General features: G+C 55.0%; 1 protein-coding gene across 2 annotated transcripts in view; it reads right to left on the bottom strand.

Moving 5' to 3' along the window:
* RHBDL3 (rhomboid like 3) overlaps window positions 1-13869 on the bottom strand; it is a 48706-nt gene extending 34837 nt beyond the window's left edge. The window contains exons 1-2 of one of the 2 annotated variants that reach the window (XM_035027790.1): window positions 13703-13869; window positions 12161-12184 (exon numbers count right to left, since the gene is read on the bottom strand). In XM_035027790.1, the coding sequence (XP_034883681.1) occupies window positions 12161-12184; window positions 13703-13813 (135 nt within the window). In that variant the 5' untranslated portion in view covers window positions 13814-13869. The remainder of the gene's footprint in view (window positions 1-12160; window positions 12185-13702) is intronic. The other variant, XM_035027791.1, reaches the window with a different exon arrangement.
* Window positions 13870-13984: the final 115 nt, after the last annotated feature.

The following is a 13984-nucleotide window of genomic DNA, read 5'->3' as shown; positions in this document are numbered from 1 at the left end:
GTCCTGCCCCCAGCACATTACAGGCTCCAGACTATGGAGAATGAGCTGGGAACAGGCCAAGTCTCCCTTCGCTGCCAAAACTCTACCTTTCGTGCCAGGGCCAGACAAGCCAGACAATGGGGGTCATCGCTACCCTAATAATGAGGCCTCAGGGATGACGGAGGGTGCCTAGCGGGGAGGGAGAGGCAGGGAAGGGGCTGGCTCCACACAGGACACCTTCTACACCCCCCCGGGGCCCCCACCACCTGGGAGGATGAGGGCCGGAGCAGAGGCAGACTGTGGGTATGGGGCACGGCAGGGTGGGGGCGGGGAGCAGAGGGAGACAAAGGGAGAAAGAATCAGAGAGAGAGGACATGAGCAGAAGGTGGACAGAGGTAGGTCCCTTGCCCCAGAAGAAAACTGAGAGCTTCAAAAGGAGGCTTCACGGAGCAAGGCAAAATCCCATTCTTGTTTCAGCCACTAACGAGTTTGTATAACTCAGAGTAAACATCTCAAGCCATAATTGCCTCATCTATCAAGCGTGCCTCGCGTCCCCTCAGGTTGCAGCGGGTTAGAGCAAACGCAGGGCAGCAGGGCCAGGGCGGAGACTCAGTGTCCAGCTCTTCTTGCCTCATTCAAAGCAAAGCAGGGAGCAACCCTGTAACAGGGGCTTGGCTGGCCCTTTGGGCACACTTCCTGCCTTTGGGACTCCTTCGAGGCCAGGTATAGGGCGTGGTTTGGAGCTTTTGGGAAAAGAAACCCTACAAATGCAATTTTCCTCACTAATAATGTGCTGAAGGCCCCAAAGCTCCCCCACCCCAAGCCCTGGATTCATCCAGTTTTAGCAGTGGGTCGCTCTCGGGATGAGGTCTGGGCAGGTTCCAGGCAGCCTGACGAGGGCTGGGGTGTGTGTGTGTGGTGGGGGGAGTTGGGGACAGTGGGCTGTGAAAGGGCCACAGGCAGGGGCCCAGCGGGGAGCCAGGAGTCAGGAGCATCCTCGCAGCTGCCTCCTGACTAGGGCCCAGCACTGTGGAGGGAGGGGGCAGGCCAAGCCCACATTCAGCCCGAGCGGAGGATGCTGGCCTCAGGGGGAGGAGAAGACGCAGAGTGAGGGCTGACCCTCCCTCGGCTCCCGCCCACCTGCCTCCGCCATGAAAAGAGCTGCCAGAGGCTCTCAAGGGACGTTTAATCCCAGCACCATCCAGCCCTCTGGCCCCTTAATCCTCCAGGTCGCCAGTTTTCCCCAGCCTGGGGCCCCACAAACGCCCTGTCCCGGACTGCATCTCCCGGCCTGGACCCCTTCCTGGTGCACTCTTGACCTAGACTGGGGCAAGAAGCCGCCACATTCGGACTGCTGCCACCTAGGGCTGCTTCCCTTCTCTGGGGCAAGGAGCAGGGGGAGGGTTTCAGAAAGGGACCCTGCCCCCAGCTGCTTAACCACGCTACCTCGGTTTCTCTTCCAATCATATGGTAGGAACTGTCCCTTCTCAGGGTGACGTAAGGGTGTCCATCCCCATCCCTGCACACACAAGCACACCATACGCAAATGGGGGTTGGGGAAAGAAATCCACAACCAAGGGGCGCCTGGTGGCTCAGTCGGTTAAGCGTCTGCCTTTGGCTCGGGTCATGGTCCCAGGGTCCTGGGATCCAGCCTCGCATCAGGCTCCCTGCTCCACGGGAAGCCTGCTTCTCCCTCCCCCACTCCCCCTGCTTGTGTTTCCTCTCTCGCTGTCTCTCTCTCTCTGTCAAATAAATAAATAAAATCTTTTAAAAATATATTTTATTTATTTATTTGAGAGAGAGGGAACACAAGCAGGGGGAATGGGAGAGGGAGAAGCAGGCTCCCCGCCGAGCAGGGAACCCGACGCGGGGCTCGATCTCAGGACCCCAGGATCATGACCTGAGCCGAAGGCAGATGCTTAATGACTAAGCCACCCAGGTGCCCCAATAAATAAAATACTTTTTAAAAAGAAATCCACAACCCATACAGCCCATGGGGGCAGCCAATCTTCTCTCCTTGGTCAAAGGGCTGATGGGACATTTGGGATCAGGATGAGGCAACTCGCATCGGGGGTGTGCTATCAGAGGGATCCAGTGTCAGTGGCAAGAGGGGCAGCAGGCCAGGGAATCGGAATTCATGGTCCGGGAGAGCTGACAGGAATCTCTATGGTTCTCAAACTGCTCTGCAGAGTTTTAGGGGCTCTGACACCCCGAGAGGGTGGGAGGGGGTCACTGAGCAGACCCCATTCTGGAGTTGTTTCATGTACTGGCTTTCTGCATAGTACTCGGTTGAACAACATGATAGAAGCTACATATTTGCAGAATGGCTTCTAGGTCTCAGGTATTACCTGACTGAAACCTCAGCTCACCCCATGTCCTAGTTTGCCGGAGACCTACTGTCTGAGCATGATTATTACCAGCACCCCTTTCCCCCTCAAAAATGGTCCCGAGTTGGATGATAAATTAGGTGGTCTCCCATTTAACCCTCACAACAAAACTCTGAGGTAGATGCTATTATGAGCTCCATTTTACAGGGGGGGAAACAAGGCCTGGAGAGCTGAGTTGGCCACGTTGGAACAGCCAGCAGTTGGTGCAGATGGATTCACATCCAGGCAGAGGGGCCTGCGGCCTGCCCCCTCCTATCATAAGGACCATGTGGCTAAAAACGGTTTGAAAGACCCCAGTCCAATCCAGTCCTTTGTTCATGTAACAAATATTTACCAAGGATCGGCCATGTGCCAGGCATTGCACCTCATTTTCTGGACAGGGAAACAGGTGCAGAGAGCAAAAGAAACTAGCCCAAGATTACAGCTCGAGTTAGTGGTCAAGATGGGAACGGTTCTGGGTCCCTCCATGGGAACCTGCCCCAGTCTTGCCCTTCCTCGTCTTTCTTTGTCCTGTCTTGTGTATGAAATATGGTCCCTGGTTCAGAGTTTCCCCATGTGTAAAACACACATAAGGTTTCCAAGGTCCCATAAGTTTGGGAAACCCTCTGGAAGGGCCTGATGCATAAAACCATACTAAGGGCTCTGCAAGTTCTCACAGTGAAGAGACGTGTCTGATTTTGTTCAGCCCAGTATTTTCCAAACTTATTGGACCTTTGGGCATCATACTTTCCACAGCAACATGCCACAGAACACTCTTTGGGAAAAATGCATGAGTCCATAGAGTCATTTCTTCCTTTTGTGGAACCCGGCCCCTCTGCCCATGGTTCCAAACCAGCCTTTCACCTTCATTTCCTGAGTGGCAAAGGCCCTCAAGTCCATCGACAGTTTGTCTGGAGGCCTGCCACAGTTAGAAATCTGCCGGGCCCAGGCCGCAGCCCAAGGGGTAAGGGGGATGCTGCCCCGGAGAGGCTGAAGAATCAGGGACTGGCCTAAGGGAAAGGCTGGGCTGAGCTCATAGAGAACAGCCCTGCGGGAGCCGGGATCTGCCTGCTCAGCACCCAGGACAGCGGCGCCATGTTCCCCAGCCCGCCCCCTCCCGCCGACAGCCAGGGAGCCAGGCCAAGCTTCAGAGTTTACCCAGCAGCAGTGAAGCATAAGAAAAAGAAGAAAGGAACACACTTATTTTATATCTATTACGTATGTGTGAATTGGACAAACTGCATTTCCAGGACAATTGCACGTCTGATCCCTGTTCCCAACACTCGAACTCCCTTCCTGTCCCAGGCCGACCCTCTCCCTCTCCTGGATGTAGAGGCCCAGGATCTCAGTGAAGGGTGAGTACCTTCAAGGACCCCGAAGGAAGCACGTGGAGTGCCATCCTGGTGGAGACCTCTCCAGTCCAGAAGGTCGGGACCTGGGATCTAAGGAAGGCTCCCATCCCTGGCCCCAGTGTCCTCTCTCTGTCCTCCAAGACAGAAGGAGCCCGGGGAAGTGACCACATGGCATGCATGCAGCGGGCAGGGCAAAGCACAGGCAGTTGCCCCTCTCCACTTTGGGGACAGTTAGCAAGCCTCATCTGCTGGGTCCTTGCATCATTACCCGGCTTCTGAACAGAGATGAATTAATGAGGCTACCCAGGGGCTTAGGGCTCAGCAGAGCTGTCCCCACCCAACAGCCAGAGCCCACCAGGGAACTCTGGCCCATTATGGATATTTACTGCCCCATAAATTAGGTCCAGGCCTGCAGCTGCTGAGGTCAGGAGGTGAGGTTATGGGAATAGCAGCTTTCTCTTCCAGTTCTCCTTCCTCGCAAATGAGGATGCTAATTCTCCCCATAGAGAAAACCACCTCACGCCAGTCCCCTGATTCTGAAATACTGATTTTTCACAAATATCTTATTACTTTTATTCTCACACCAACCCTAGAGTGAGTGATTAGTCCCGTTTAACAGATATGGAAACTGAGGTTCACAGACATAAACAGTTTGCCCAGGGGCCCTCCCAGTGAGTGGAGGGGAGCACCATCTGGCTTGCTCAAACGGGCTGGAGTGGATTTTCAAACCTCAAGCCTCCCTGAGCAGAAGAGAGACCAGTTCCTGAAAACCAGGTTCTGACCCTCCTGTCCTTGGGTCTCCCCACATGGAGGCACGAGGGACCCTTGTGCTCCCTTGGGATTTGGCCAGGCCAAGGCCTCTGACAGCTGGAGAAGCTTCTGTGATTCTAGGATTCCCAGCTGTATTATTTCTGTTCTTTCAGCTGCCATGGAAGGGGTCTGGGGGGAGGCAGCTCGTCCCTCTCAGGAGGTTTCTCCCTGAAGTCCCAAGACGCGCTCCTGAGCATCCTTGCTCCCCATAAGTCAAACAGCTGAACCCGGCTCTGAGGTTGGCAACCTGGTTAGGGAGCTAGAATGCCCTTCCCTCAGCAGAGAAGCGGGCATCCTGGCCTGAATCCAGGCTGAGTTGCTGGATAATGGGCATGTTTCCAGAAACCACCCAACTCTCTCAACACCTGGGCTGGAGGGGAGGAACGCCCAGACTACCCACCCCCATATAGGAAGCTGGGGTTAGGAGGGCAATGAGGGGTGGGGGCTGGCGCCTTCCTCCAGGCTTTGTCTCTTTCCAGCCTCACAGCCTCTTGGAAGACCTTGCTTCTCCTTTTCTCAGAGTCCCCCAAAGAAGGCCCTGAAGACTCTGAGAGGGCAGCTGGGGGCTGTGACTCAGAGGCAGGTCCTTTGGGTCCCCAGGAGCAGACGCACTGCCCGGGCTGACTCATCTAGGCACAACCATCACAGCCGCCTGGGGACCAAAGCTGAGTCATAGCCACGAAGGCAGGCATCCAGGCCCAGGGGGGCAGCCACTGGCAGGGAGGGGTGGGATTGGGTACAACCAGGGGGCAGGGGGCTGACACCTGCCCCATCCCTCCTTTCAGCCTAAACCCATTTCCTCCCGCTGCTTCTCCTGGAAGCCACCGAAGGGTCCCTTGTTCCCCAGAAATGAGAGGGCTGAGAGATCCAGGGAAGAGGGGAGTGGGAGCCGGGCAGGTAGGATAAACGGTCACCAAACACTTTCACCTCCTGGGGGCCCTCCGCCCCGTTTCAAAAACCACCTGAAGCCATGTGGACAAAGACATACAGCCCCTTCTGCAGAGGACCCTTATTTGCTTTGGGTCTCTGGGCAAGCCCTTCCCCTTTGGGCCTCAGTGTCCTCTTCTGTAAAGAGGGGATAGCACCACTCACCTCACAGGGATGCTGAAAGATCAAAATGAGATGAGGACCTATGTGCATGCAGTAGGCATTCAATAGTTGCTCCCTCAAAGAAATATTTCCCGACTCCAACCTGTAACTTGCTTCAGAAAAGCTGGCGGGACAGAGGTGGTGGCTACCCCTAGTTGTTCACAACTCAAGATATACAGGGACTCATTTCCGTAACACAGAAGAGTGCCCTATTCTCACGGGAGGCCATCAGGAACTGCCCAATGGGACACCAGGCAGAGGAGGCTGGCTCCGGGCTCTGGTCGCCTGATGGCCGGACCCTTCACCCTCAGCCGTGCAGGCATGCAGCCAGTGAGCAGAGGGGACACTTGGGCGCCACCCCCATCCCAGGCAGCCTTTGTCCCAAAGCTTCCCTCCTTTCCCTGCGGAAAGTTCAGAAGACATGTGGAAGAAGCCAGCTCGATAGGGCAGAAGGAACCCCAGACTGGGGATCTGGAGACTAAGATTCCCCACCTAGAACTATTACGTGTCAGAGGTTCTTCTGAGAACAGCATCCATTTCCTTAAGTTCCAGGGACAGGACATGACGGCCATGTTTATCAGGCGCTCACTTGGTGCTGTGGCAAGTTCTACCCGCATGCCACGTCCTGGGCCGCACGCCAACCCTGAGGGAAGGGAAGTGTTCTAGGCAGCTCCCAGGTGAGACAATGGAGGCTTGGAGAGGTCCCCTGGCCTGCCCACTGCCACACAGCTGGGAGCAAAACTGGGACCTGAGCCAGATACACATCTGTCCTCGCCGCTGCTCTAGTCACTCAGGACGCCAAGTAAGCAAACGGACGCCTGGGAACACAGGTCAGAGTGGAGCACAACTGGGCTCGAGTCCCAGCTCTGACATGACTGCACTAAATGATCTCAGAGGGCCGCTGACCTCTGCTTCCGCCTTGGCAAAAGGAACAGATTGGACAAGATGCTTCCACCAACCTTCTCCTAACCTATGGTCCTTGAGGTGGGAGCAGCCCCGGAGGGGCCAGCGTGAGCAAGGCAGCCCCACCCAGTCAGGGCCTGCGTGGGGAGGAGATGCTTGGACCCAAGACGACACACTCGGGGCTGCAGTCTGATGTGTCGTCTGCTTGAACGTATGTGTGCCCGTTATGTGGGCAGGCAGCATGCAGTTTCAGGTCCCTGGGCCCCACCGCTCAACTGTCACCAAATGTAGTTCTGTGAGAGGTCAGGGATAAAAGGGTTAATTCAGCATGGCTGCCAAGGTCACTGGGGCAGGAGCAGGATAGGAAAGCTCCCTTTGTGCTGGTGGAGGCACGTCCACAGCCTCAAGCGCCCTGGAGGCCACCTGATAAGGGGTTGGAGGTGCAGAGCCTGAGCAAACCCGTGGCTTTGTCCTTCTCTGGGAACCTCTTTCTGCCGGCTAATCGTGTGTTCCAGGGGGCCGCCATCAATGCCCTGCCTCCGGGGCAGGTGTTTTCGCTGTGGCCCCTTGCTAATCCATTCGGTGGCCCCATATGAACCTCTTTTCAGCTCCCAGAACTTAAGCCAGCTTGCGGGAGAACTGCAAATGAGGATGACTTCTGGGTCAGGCCAAGGGAAGACCCCAGGCTGGAGAGAAGGGGGCCGAGCAGGGGAGACACTTGGGGAAAGCCAGCAGGAAAATCCTCCAGGCTCAGAAGTGGCTCTCTTTCCAGGAGCCTGGATTGGGCAGGAGCTGGTTTAGAGAGGCCGCTGCTTTCCCTGTGGGGGCCTGGATCTCAGAAGCAGCCCCGTGCATCTTCCAGCAAATTCTGATTCCCAGTTAAGAGACAGCTGTTGAATGTCCACTGGATATCAGACACTGTAAAGAGTCTCCACTTCCATCTAATTCCTCCTATTGTTCCTGGAGTTCAAGATCACTGTCCTTATTTTACAAATGAGGAAATCGAGGCTCAGAGAGCTAATGCCACTTGGCCCCAGTGACAAAGGCATAAGGCTTGAAGCCAGGTCCATCTGACTCCAAATCCAGGCTTTTGCACCCAGCAGGTCGTCTCAGTTGCTCTGCGTGCTGGTTGTAGCACGTTCATAATTTCAGTGGTGGGACAGCCACAACTTGTCTGCTCTCCTTTTGGGAGATTAGCAAAGTTGGGGCTCTTATGGGGGCCTGAGAAATGCATGCTCCCAGTGGAAGGGGGGAAAAAACCCAAATTACTTCCAATCCTTCTTTTTCCTTCTCACTCACCTGAGCTCAAAAGCAACTGTGCTTTGTTGACTTAACAGAACTCTGCTCCAAACACTTTTGCTCATTAAACATTTGCATATCTTGAAGGTAGATCTTGAAAGTATTTTAAGGGTGAACCTGGAAATGACTTTCCCACCCTGGAAGCCCTTTAGGGGTTAAGTGCATTCGGGTCCAGTATCTGCCATGGACCCGCTCTTTGACCTTGGATCCCTGAGTTGGCACCTCCCTAGAGTTCGGGAAGGGACTGAGACTGCCAAAACATAACCTGAAAAAGAGGAGCCTATGGAACAACATAAAGCAAGAACTGAAGGGCACATTACCTGCGCAAAATTACAAACATCAGCACGATAGATGAGACAAAGAATAAACTGGCCCCACACATATAAAAATTTACCAAGTGATAAAATTTTCTAAACACATTAAAGGAAGTGTTTCTTGGGGCGCCTGGGTGGCTCAGTCGGTTAAGCGTCTGCCTTCGGCTCAGGTCATGATCTCAGGGTCCTGGGATCGAGCCCCGCATCGGGCTCCCTGCTCAGCGGGGAGTCTGCTTCTCCCTCTCCCTGCCCCTCTGCCCTTCCCCCCTGCTTGTGCTCATGCACTTTCTCTCCCTCTCAAATAAATAAAATCTTAAAAAAAATAAAATAAAGGAAGTGTTTCTTAATAAGTGCTGGCATAACTGGATAGAAACAAGGTCTGGATGGAGTAAAGGGCTGGATGATTTCTTTAGTCACAGAAACTGTAGTAGGAAATAGAAATGCATATTTATAAGATCTAAAGAGGGATGAAGACTGGGGTGCTTGGCAGGTTCAGTCGGAAGAGCATGCGACTCTTGGTCTCAGGGTTGTGAGTTTGAGCCCCATGTGGGGTGTAGAAATTGCTTAATAAATAAACTTAAAAAAAAAAATGAAGAGGGATGAAGACTGTCTCAGGTCTAAAGCAACAGAAGGAATCATGACGGAAAATCTCAACAGATTCAACTACAGAAAAATAAGACATTTTGTACAATACTACACTCTGACGACAGATTTGTATTTAGGTAACTTTAAAATCTAATATTTAGGAAAACCGTTTAGATCCCAGGCACATGAAAAGATAACTCCCTCAAGCAGAAGTGGAAATAAGAAACAAAACATATGATGGACCATCTAGGGGTTGAAGTGATGACCTCCTGGTTTCCCGCCTACTATAACTTCCAGGACCCACAGGGAAGAAGTCGGGGTGGGGTAAGGAGGGCTGGCATGCTACTCTCCTGCTTGAGCAAGCCAGCCAAATTCCCAGAATATGGGGGAGGGGAGACTCCAAGGGACTGGGGTCATCTGTTTTCTTCACTTCCAACTCCCACAAAAGGCATCCTGACCAATTATTTGAGGGGTGACCACACAGGACCAACAGGCCAAGGTCGTGGCTTCTAGTTCTTGGGGTTTAATTGGCTTCATGCTGGGTCAAAGCTACTCCATATGCTAAAGAACCAGACAGCACAGAGGGAACTGGTGCAATGCCAAATATCCCTAAAACTAGGGGGAGAAGTCCCAGCAGGTCCCAGTTCAAAACTGGGTGATCACTGGTGTTCCCTTGACCAAGAAAGGAAAGGAGGACCAACTTTGGCCAGCTTCTCATCCCATCAACCTCTGGAAGGTGAACACATCAGCTTGTAGAGACTCTGACAGGTGTCATGAACCCCCCACTGACCACAGTTTGGCCAGGGCTGTCCATTTCTGGATAAGGTGGTTGGGGGTGGGGCTGCCTCAACCTCCAGTGAAATGCTCTTTCCTAAGTGCACCAAGGTCCACAATCCTCAAGTCCTACCGTTAAGCAGGCCCACAGGAAAGGCAAAGGGGAAAACCCTTCCAAATTCTGAATAACCTCGCATCCTGAAGCTGCACACCCCTTTGTGAAGCTTCATAGCTATTCTCCAGTTAGCGCCACTGGGGAATGGTCCAGGGGCAGCTTCATGAAGTAGGGGCAAGGAACACAGAGGGACTGGATCTCTGCCAGAGGTCAAGTCCTGCTCAGGAGCAGCTCTCCTTAAACACAAATCACCCACAGGAAGGAAGGTAACAGAAATGGGCTTCTTTTTTTTTTTTTTATAGATTTATTATTTTAGGGGCGCCTAGGTGGCTCAGTCAGTTAAGTGGCTGCCTTTGGCTGGGGTCAGCCCCGCATCAGGTTCCTTGCTCAGCGGGAAGCCTGCTTCTCTCTCTGCCTGCCGCTCCCCCTGCTTGTGCAAGCTCTCTCTCTCTCTCTCTGACAAATAAATTCTTAAAAAAAAAAAAAAGATTTATTATTTTAGAGGGAGAGGGACAAGCAGACTCCTCCCTGAGCAGAGCCAGACGTGGGGCTCGATCCCATGACCCCAAGATCATGACAGCCAAAACCAAGAGTCAGATGCTTAACCGATTGCGCCCCCCACCCCAGGTGCCCCCAGAAATGGGCTCCTAACACCACGTGATGGACGGGGAATAGGCATAAGGCAGAACTTACTGTGAGAAAACAATGGTTTGCCCAGAGTACTTTGGGAGTTTCTTTCCTATAATTAATTTTGTCTGTCTAGCATTGTTTCCGGGTGGGCCTTCCCAGAAGCAGGGGGATGCTCCCTGTGACACGAGGGACCTCCCTCCTGTGGGAGAAAATGGATTTCACAGACCACCCTCGAGTATTAGTTGCTATACATTCTCTCTGCTCTCCTCTCTCTGCTCCAAATTCTTCCTACTGTTGTCCTCCATTCACCCAAATAGTTCCTTTTAAAATGTAAACATACACAGAAAATTAATCAAATGAGGAAGACAGACACAGAGGGAGAAAGAATGATACACTTTGTTCTAGGTTCTGATTCTAAATCTGGCAGGAGGTGTGAAGGGCTGACAGCTTGCTGGTCGTGGTGTCGGTGGCAGCAGGAGGCCCCTCCTGCCTCAGGGCGGCCGCTGTGCTCCCAGGAACTGGAGGGAGAGTGGGTGGTGAGTGGGAGCAGAGGGAGAGATGCGCCACCCCGCTGGGACGGGAGCCGGGAGCCAGTGGATGCTCCCCAAACCACAGCCAGGCCTCATTCTAATGTGGGGGATGCCCGCAAGCACCCCCCAACCCCTGCCTACCACGACTTTCCAGCTGTAATTCCGGGTCTCGGTCCCACTCGGGCACCTGCATTTGGTGGGTTCTTCGCATTGAACTGGTCTGTCACCAGAGCTGTCATTTTTGCCAACACCCCACCCCCCCACCCTGACTTTCCCTTTTTCCTTCCAGGTTCAGAATCCCAAAGTCATCTATGCATTTCGCTCATCTACGCGGGTCCAGTGACATCTTCCAATTCCCCCACTGCCACGTCCCTCTTCCTTTCCGTTCTTGCCATCCTCCATGTTCATTCACTGCAGCAGGTCCCTGCCTACTTTCTCTCATGCCTGCCATCCACCTTACCTCCTCCCCACTAGCAGATAGGACCTTTCCAAAGCATTGCTTGGATCCCTGCTGAAAAAAACTTTCAAAGGCTTTCCCTGCCTACAACAGGATAAGGTCTGGTCCAAGCTACTTTGTCAGCTTCATCTCCTCATCCAACCCAACAGGTTCCCTCTGGCCCAACCAGACTGGGCTCTTAAAGTTGCGCAAACTTCATGGCAATCATGCCCACTGCAGGACCAGAGCGCTCACTAGTCCCCCTGCGCTGGAACATCCCTTGCCTCCTCTCCTCTGCATCCGGGAATGGAGACAGAGAGGGAAATACACAAAAGCTCTCAACACCAGTACTAAGCAAAGAAGAAACTGTTTCCTTGCTGAAGATCAAATGTCCATCAAGAGATTCCAAAGTTGGCATTCCCAACTCCATTCCCCACACCTAGACACTAGGAGTTGCAAACAATCACATACTATTTCCCATAACTCTCATCCCTGCCGCAAAGTTAGAGTCAGCTTTCAAAAGAGCCCATACTGTGAGTCACTCTCCAAGGACAGCAGAGCGTTGACTTCAGTGGTGGCCATGGATCTTTGAAGGTGGAGGTAAAAAAGGAGAGGGGATATTAATCTAAGCCCTTCCCCCACCTCCTCAGTCCCGACTGCAATCATCGCCCCCCCCCATCCCCGCATATAGGGAATGTCCCAGGCTTTTGATACCTATTGTGCAATTTCTACATGGTATTTAGAAGGCAGAGTTGGGAAGAGGAGGGAGCGAAGGATCTCTCAGGCGAGCCCACCGCCTACTCCTGAAACCTGGAGAGCAGTGGAGAGCACTGTCGATCAGTCTCGGAGATGCACTAAGCCACGCCCCCACCACACGGCACCGTCTCAGGAGTGCAGAGCTTGGGAAGCCCACGCAAGCAGGGAGACTGATTGTGGGGAGGGCTGGAAGGAAGTGGGGTCATTTAACCGCTCACATACCTGATCAAACAGGACTTTCCAGTGCTGGTAGAGAGGGAGGCCATGCAGAAGAGGAGGAAGAAAAGAAAGAGAAAGAAACACACTTATCACCAAGGACTCTCTAGCCCCTGGTATTTCTGACATAGCTTCCCAGCTGCTGCCCAGACTCAGGAACCCGCCACAAGACACCAGGGGAAACCTGGGAGGAGCTCCCCAAATGAGTCTGCCCTAACCAAAGACAGGGAACTCGGGTTGGGGGAGGGGGGGTTGTCCCTCTCTTGGAGTCCGGCGGGAGGAAGGATACGCTGAACAAGGGTGATTCTCAGCAATTACTAAATAAAGGCATCCAACTCTATCCAAGGGCCTCTAACAACTTCTGCCTAAAGCTCATGTCCATGTCTATTCCCACACCTGGGAACCCACCCTGCTGCAACAGTCTCCACCTGCTGGGGGTCAGAGAACCCCCCTACTCAGGAAAACTCAGCCCTGAATAAACCCTAACCGTTGCTGCAGTTTGGGAGGAGGGGTCTCCGGAATGCACTGAAATCTAAACAGTCTCTCCAAGGCTGAATCTAAGTGCTGAGTACACGAGCCTGGTGAGTACAGGGCTTGGGAGCCAGAAGCAGGTGAGAGGTTTAACCAAGGGAGCCAAAGGGGAGGGAAGAGGTTAAGCTCTCCTGGGGCACATTCCCCGGTAGGTTAAGGATCCTGGCTTCTCCATTTCCCTACCCTGAGAGAGGGCTAGGGCAGGGCAGAATGTCTCTCCAGTTTTTCACCTCTATATGCAGGTTAACCTCAGGAGGGAGTAGCTTAAGAAATCCCAGTTCCCAGGACTCCCCAGTGCCCGCTCCACCGATGGCTCCCCAGACCAGAGGGAAGGAGACTCCAGCAGCAGATGGCAGGGAAGCCCTCTGGGGCAGCCCCTCCCCATCCTTGCCCGGGGGACCGTCGCTGGCATCGACTCGGTCTGGGACTCCTGGGCTCTCTTCTGGAAGCGACACCGCTCCCAGCACTCCGCCTCTCCCTCCTCCGGCCGGGTTCAGGGACCCGGGCCGGCTTGAATTTCAATCAGTGTGGCGACAGGGCAGGTGCCGGGAGGGAGCTAATCCGGAAGCGAAGAAGGGGGTCGCCAGAGCGGTCGGCGCGGCCGGGTTCCGGGGACTCTGCGGCGCCCGCTCCTTCCCCGGGCTCAGAGAGCCCGCAGGTCGCGAGCGGGAGGGGAGGGGTAGTCACGGCTGTGACGCGGCCGCCTCTGCGGGAAAACGCCGTGTCCCGGCCACTGCACCAGCCGCGGGGAGGGGGCTCCCGCGGCCGACCGGTCCCCATCGCAGCGGCGGCGCTGCGTCCCGCATGGAAGCCGCGGAGCCCGAGCGGGGGGTGGCGCGCGCGCGTTTGGGGGGAGACCGGTCCCTCCGCCCCCTCCCGCCCGCGGGGACCCGGCCAATCCGGGGCGCTCCCGCGTCACCTTGAAACCTCGAAGTTGCCCCGCGGGGGCGAGACGGGGGCAGCTCCCCCCTTAGTGCCCCCCAGAAAGTTTGCCCGGGCGGGGGAGGGGGCACTCACGTCTTCCGGCGCAGCCGGCGTTTGCTCCTCGGCCTCGGGTTCCAGCTCCTCGATGCGCTCCGCCTCGGCGCAGGCGGCCACTGCGGGGCCCGGGCTGGGGTGCTCGCCCATGCCGACGCGGGGTCCAGGGCCGGCGGGCGGCTGCGGGGCTCGTCCCGGGGCTCCGGGCTAACTTTGCGCCGCGCCGGCCGCGCAGCTCCGGCGGCTCTGTGCGCGCCGCGCCGCCTCCGCGCCAGCCCCGCCGCCCGCGCCCGCCCCCATGGCCCCGGCACCCGCGCCGCC

Source organism: Mirounga leonina, unplaced genomic scaffold (genome assembly GCF_011800145.1).
Source record: "Mirounga leonina isolate KUSES-001 unplaced genomic scaffold, KU_Mleo_1.0 Mir_200, whole genome shotgun sequence".
NCBI classification, from domain to species: domain Eukaryota; kingdom Metazoa; phylum Chordata; class Mammalia; order Carnivora; family Phocidae; genus Mirounga; species Mirounga leonina.
The sequence above is the reverse complement of the archived record's forward strand: the minus strand, read 5'-3'. Positions and strand labels throughout refer to the sequence as shown.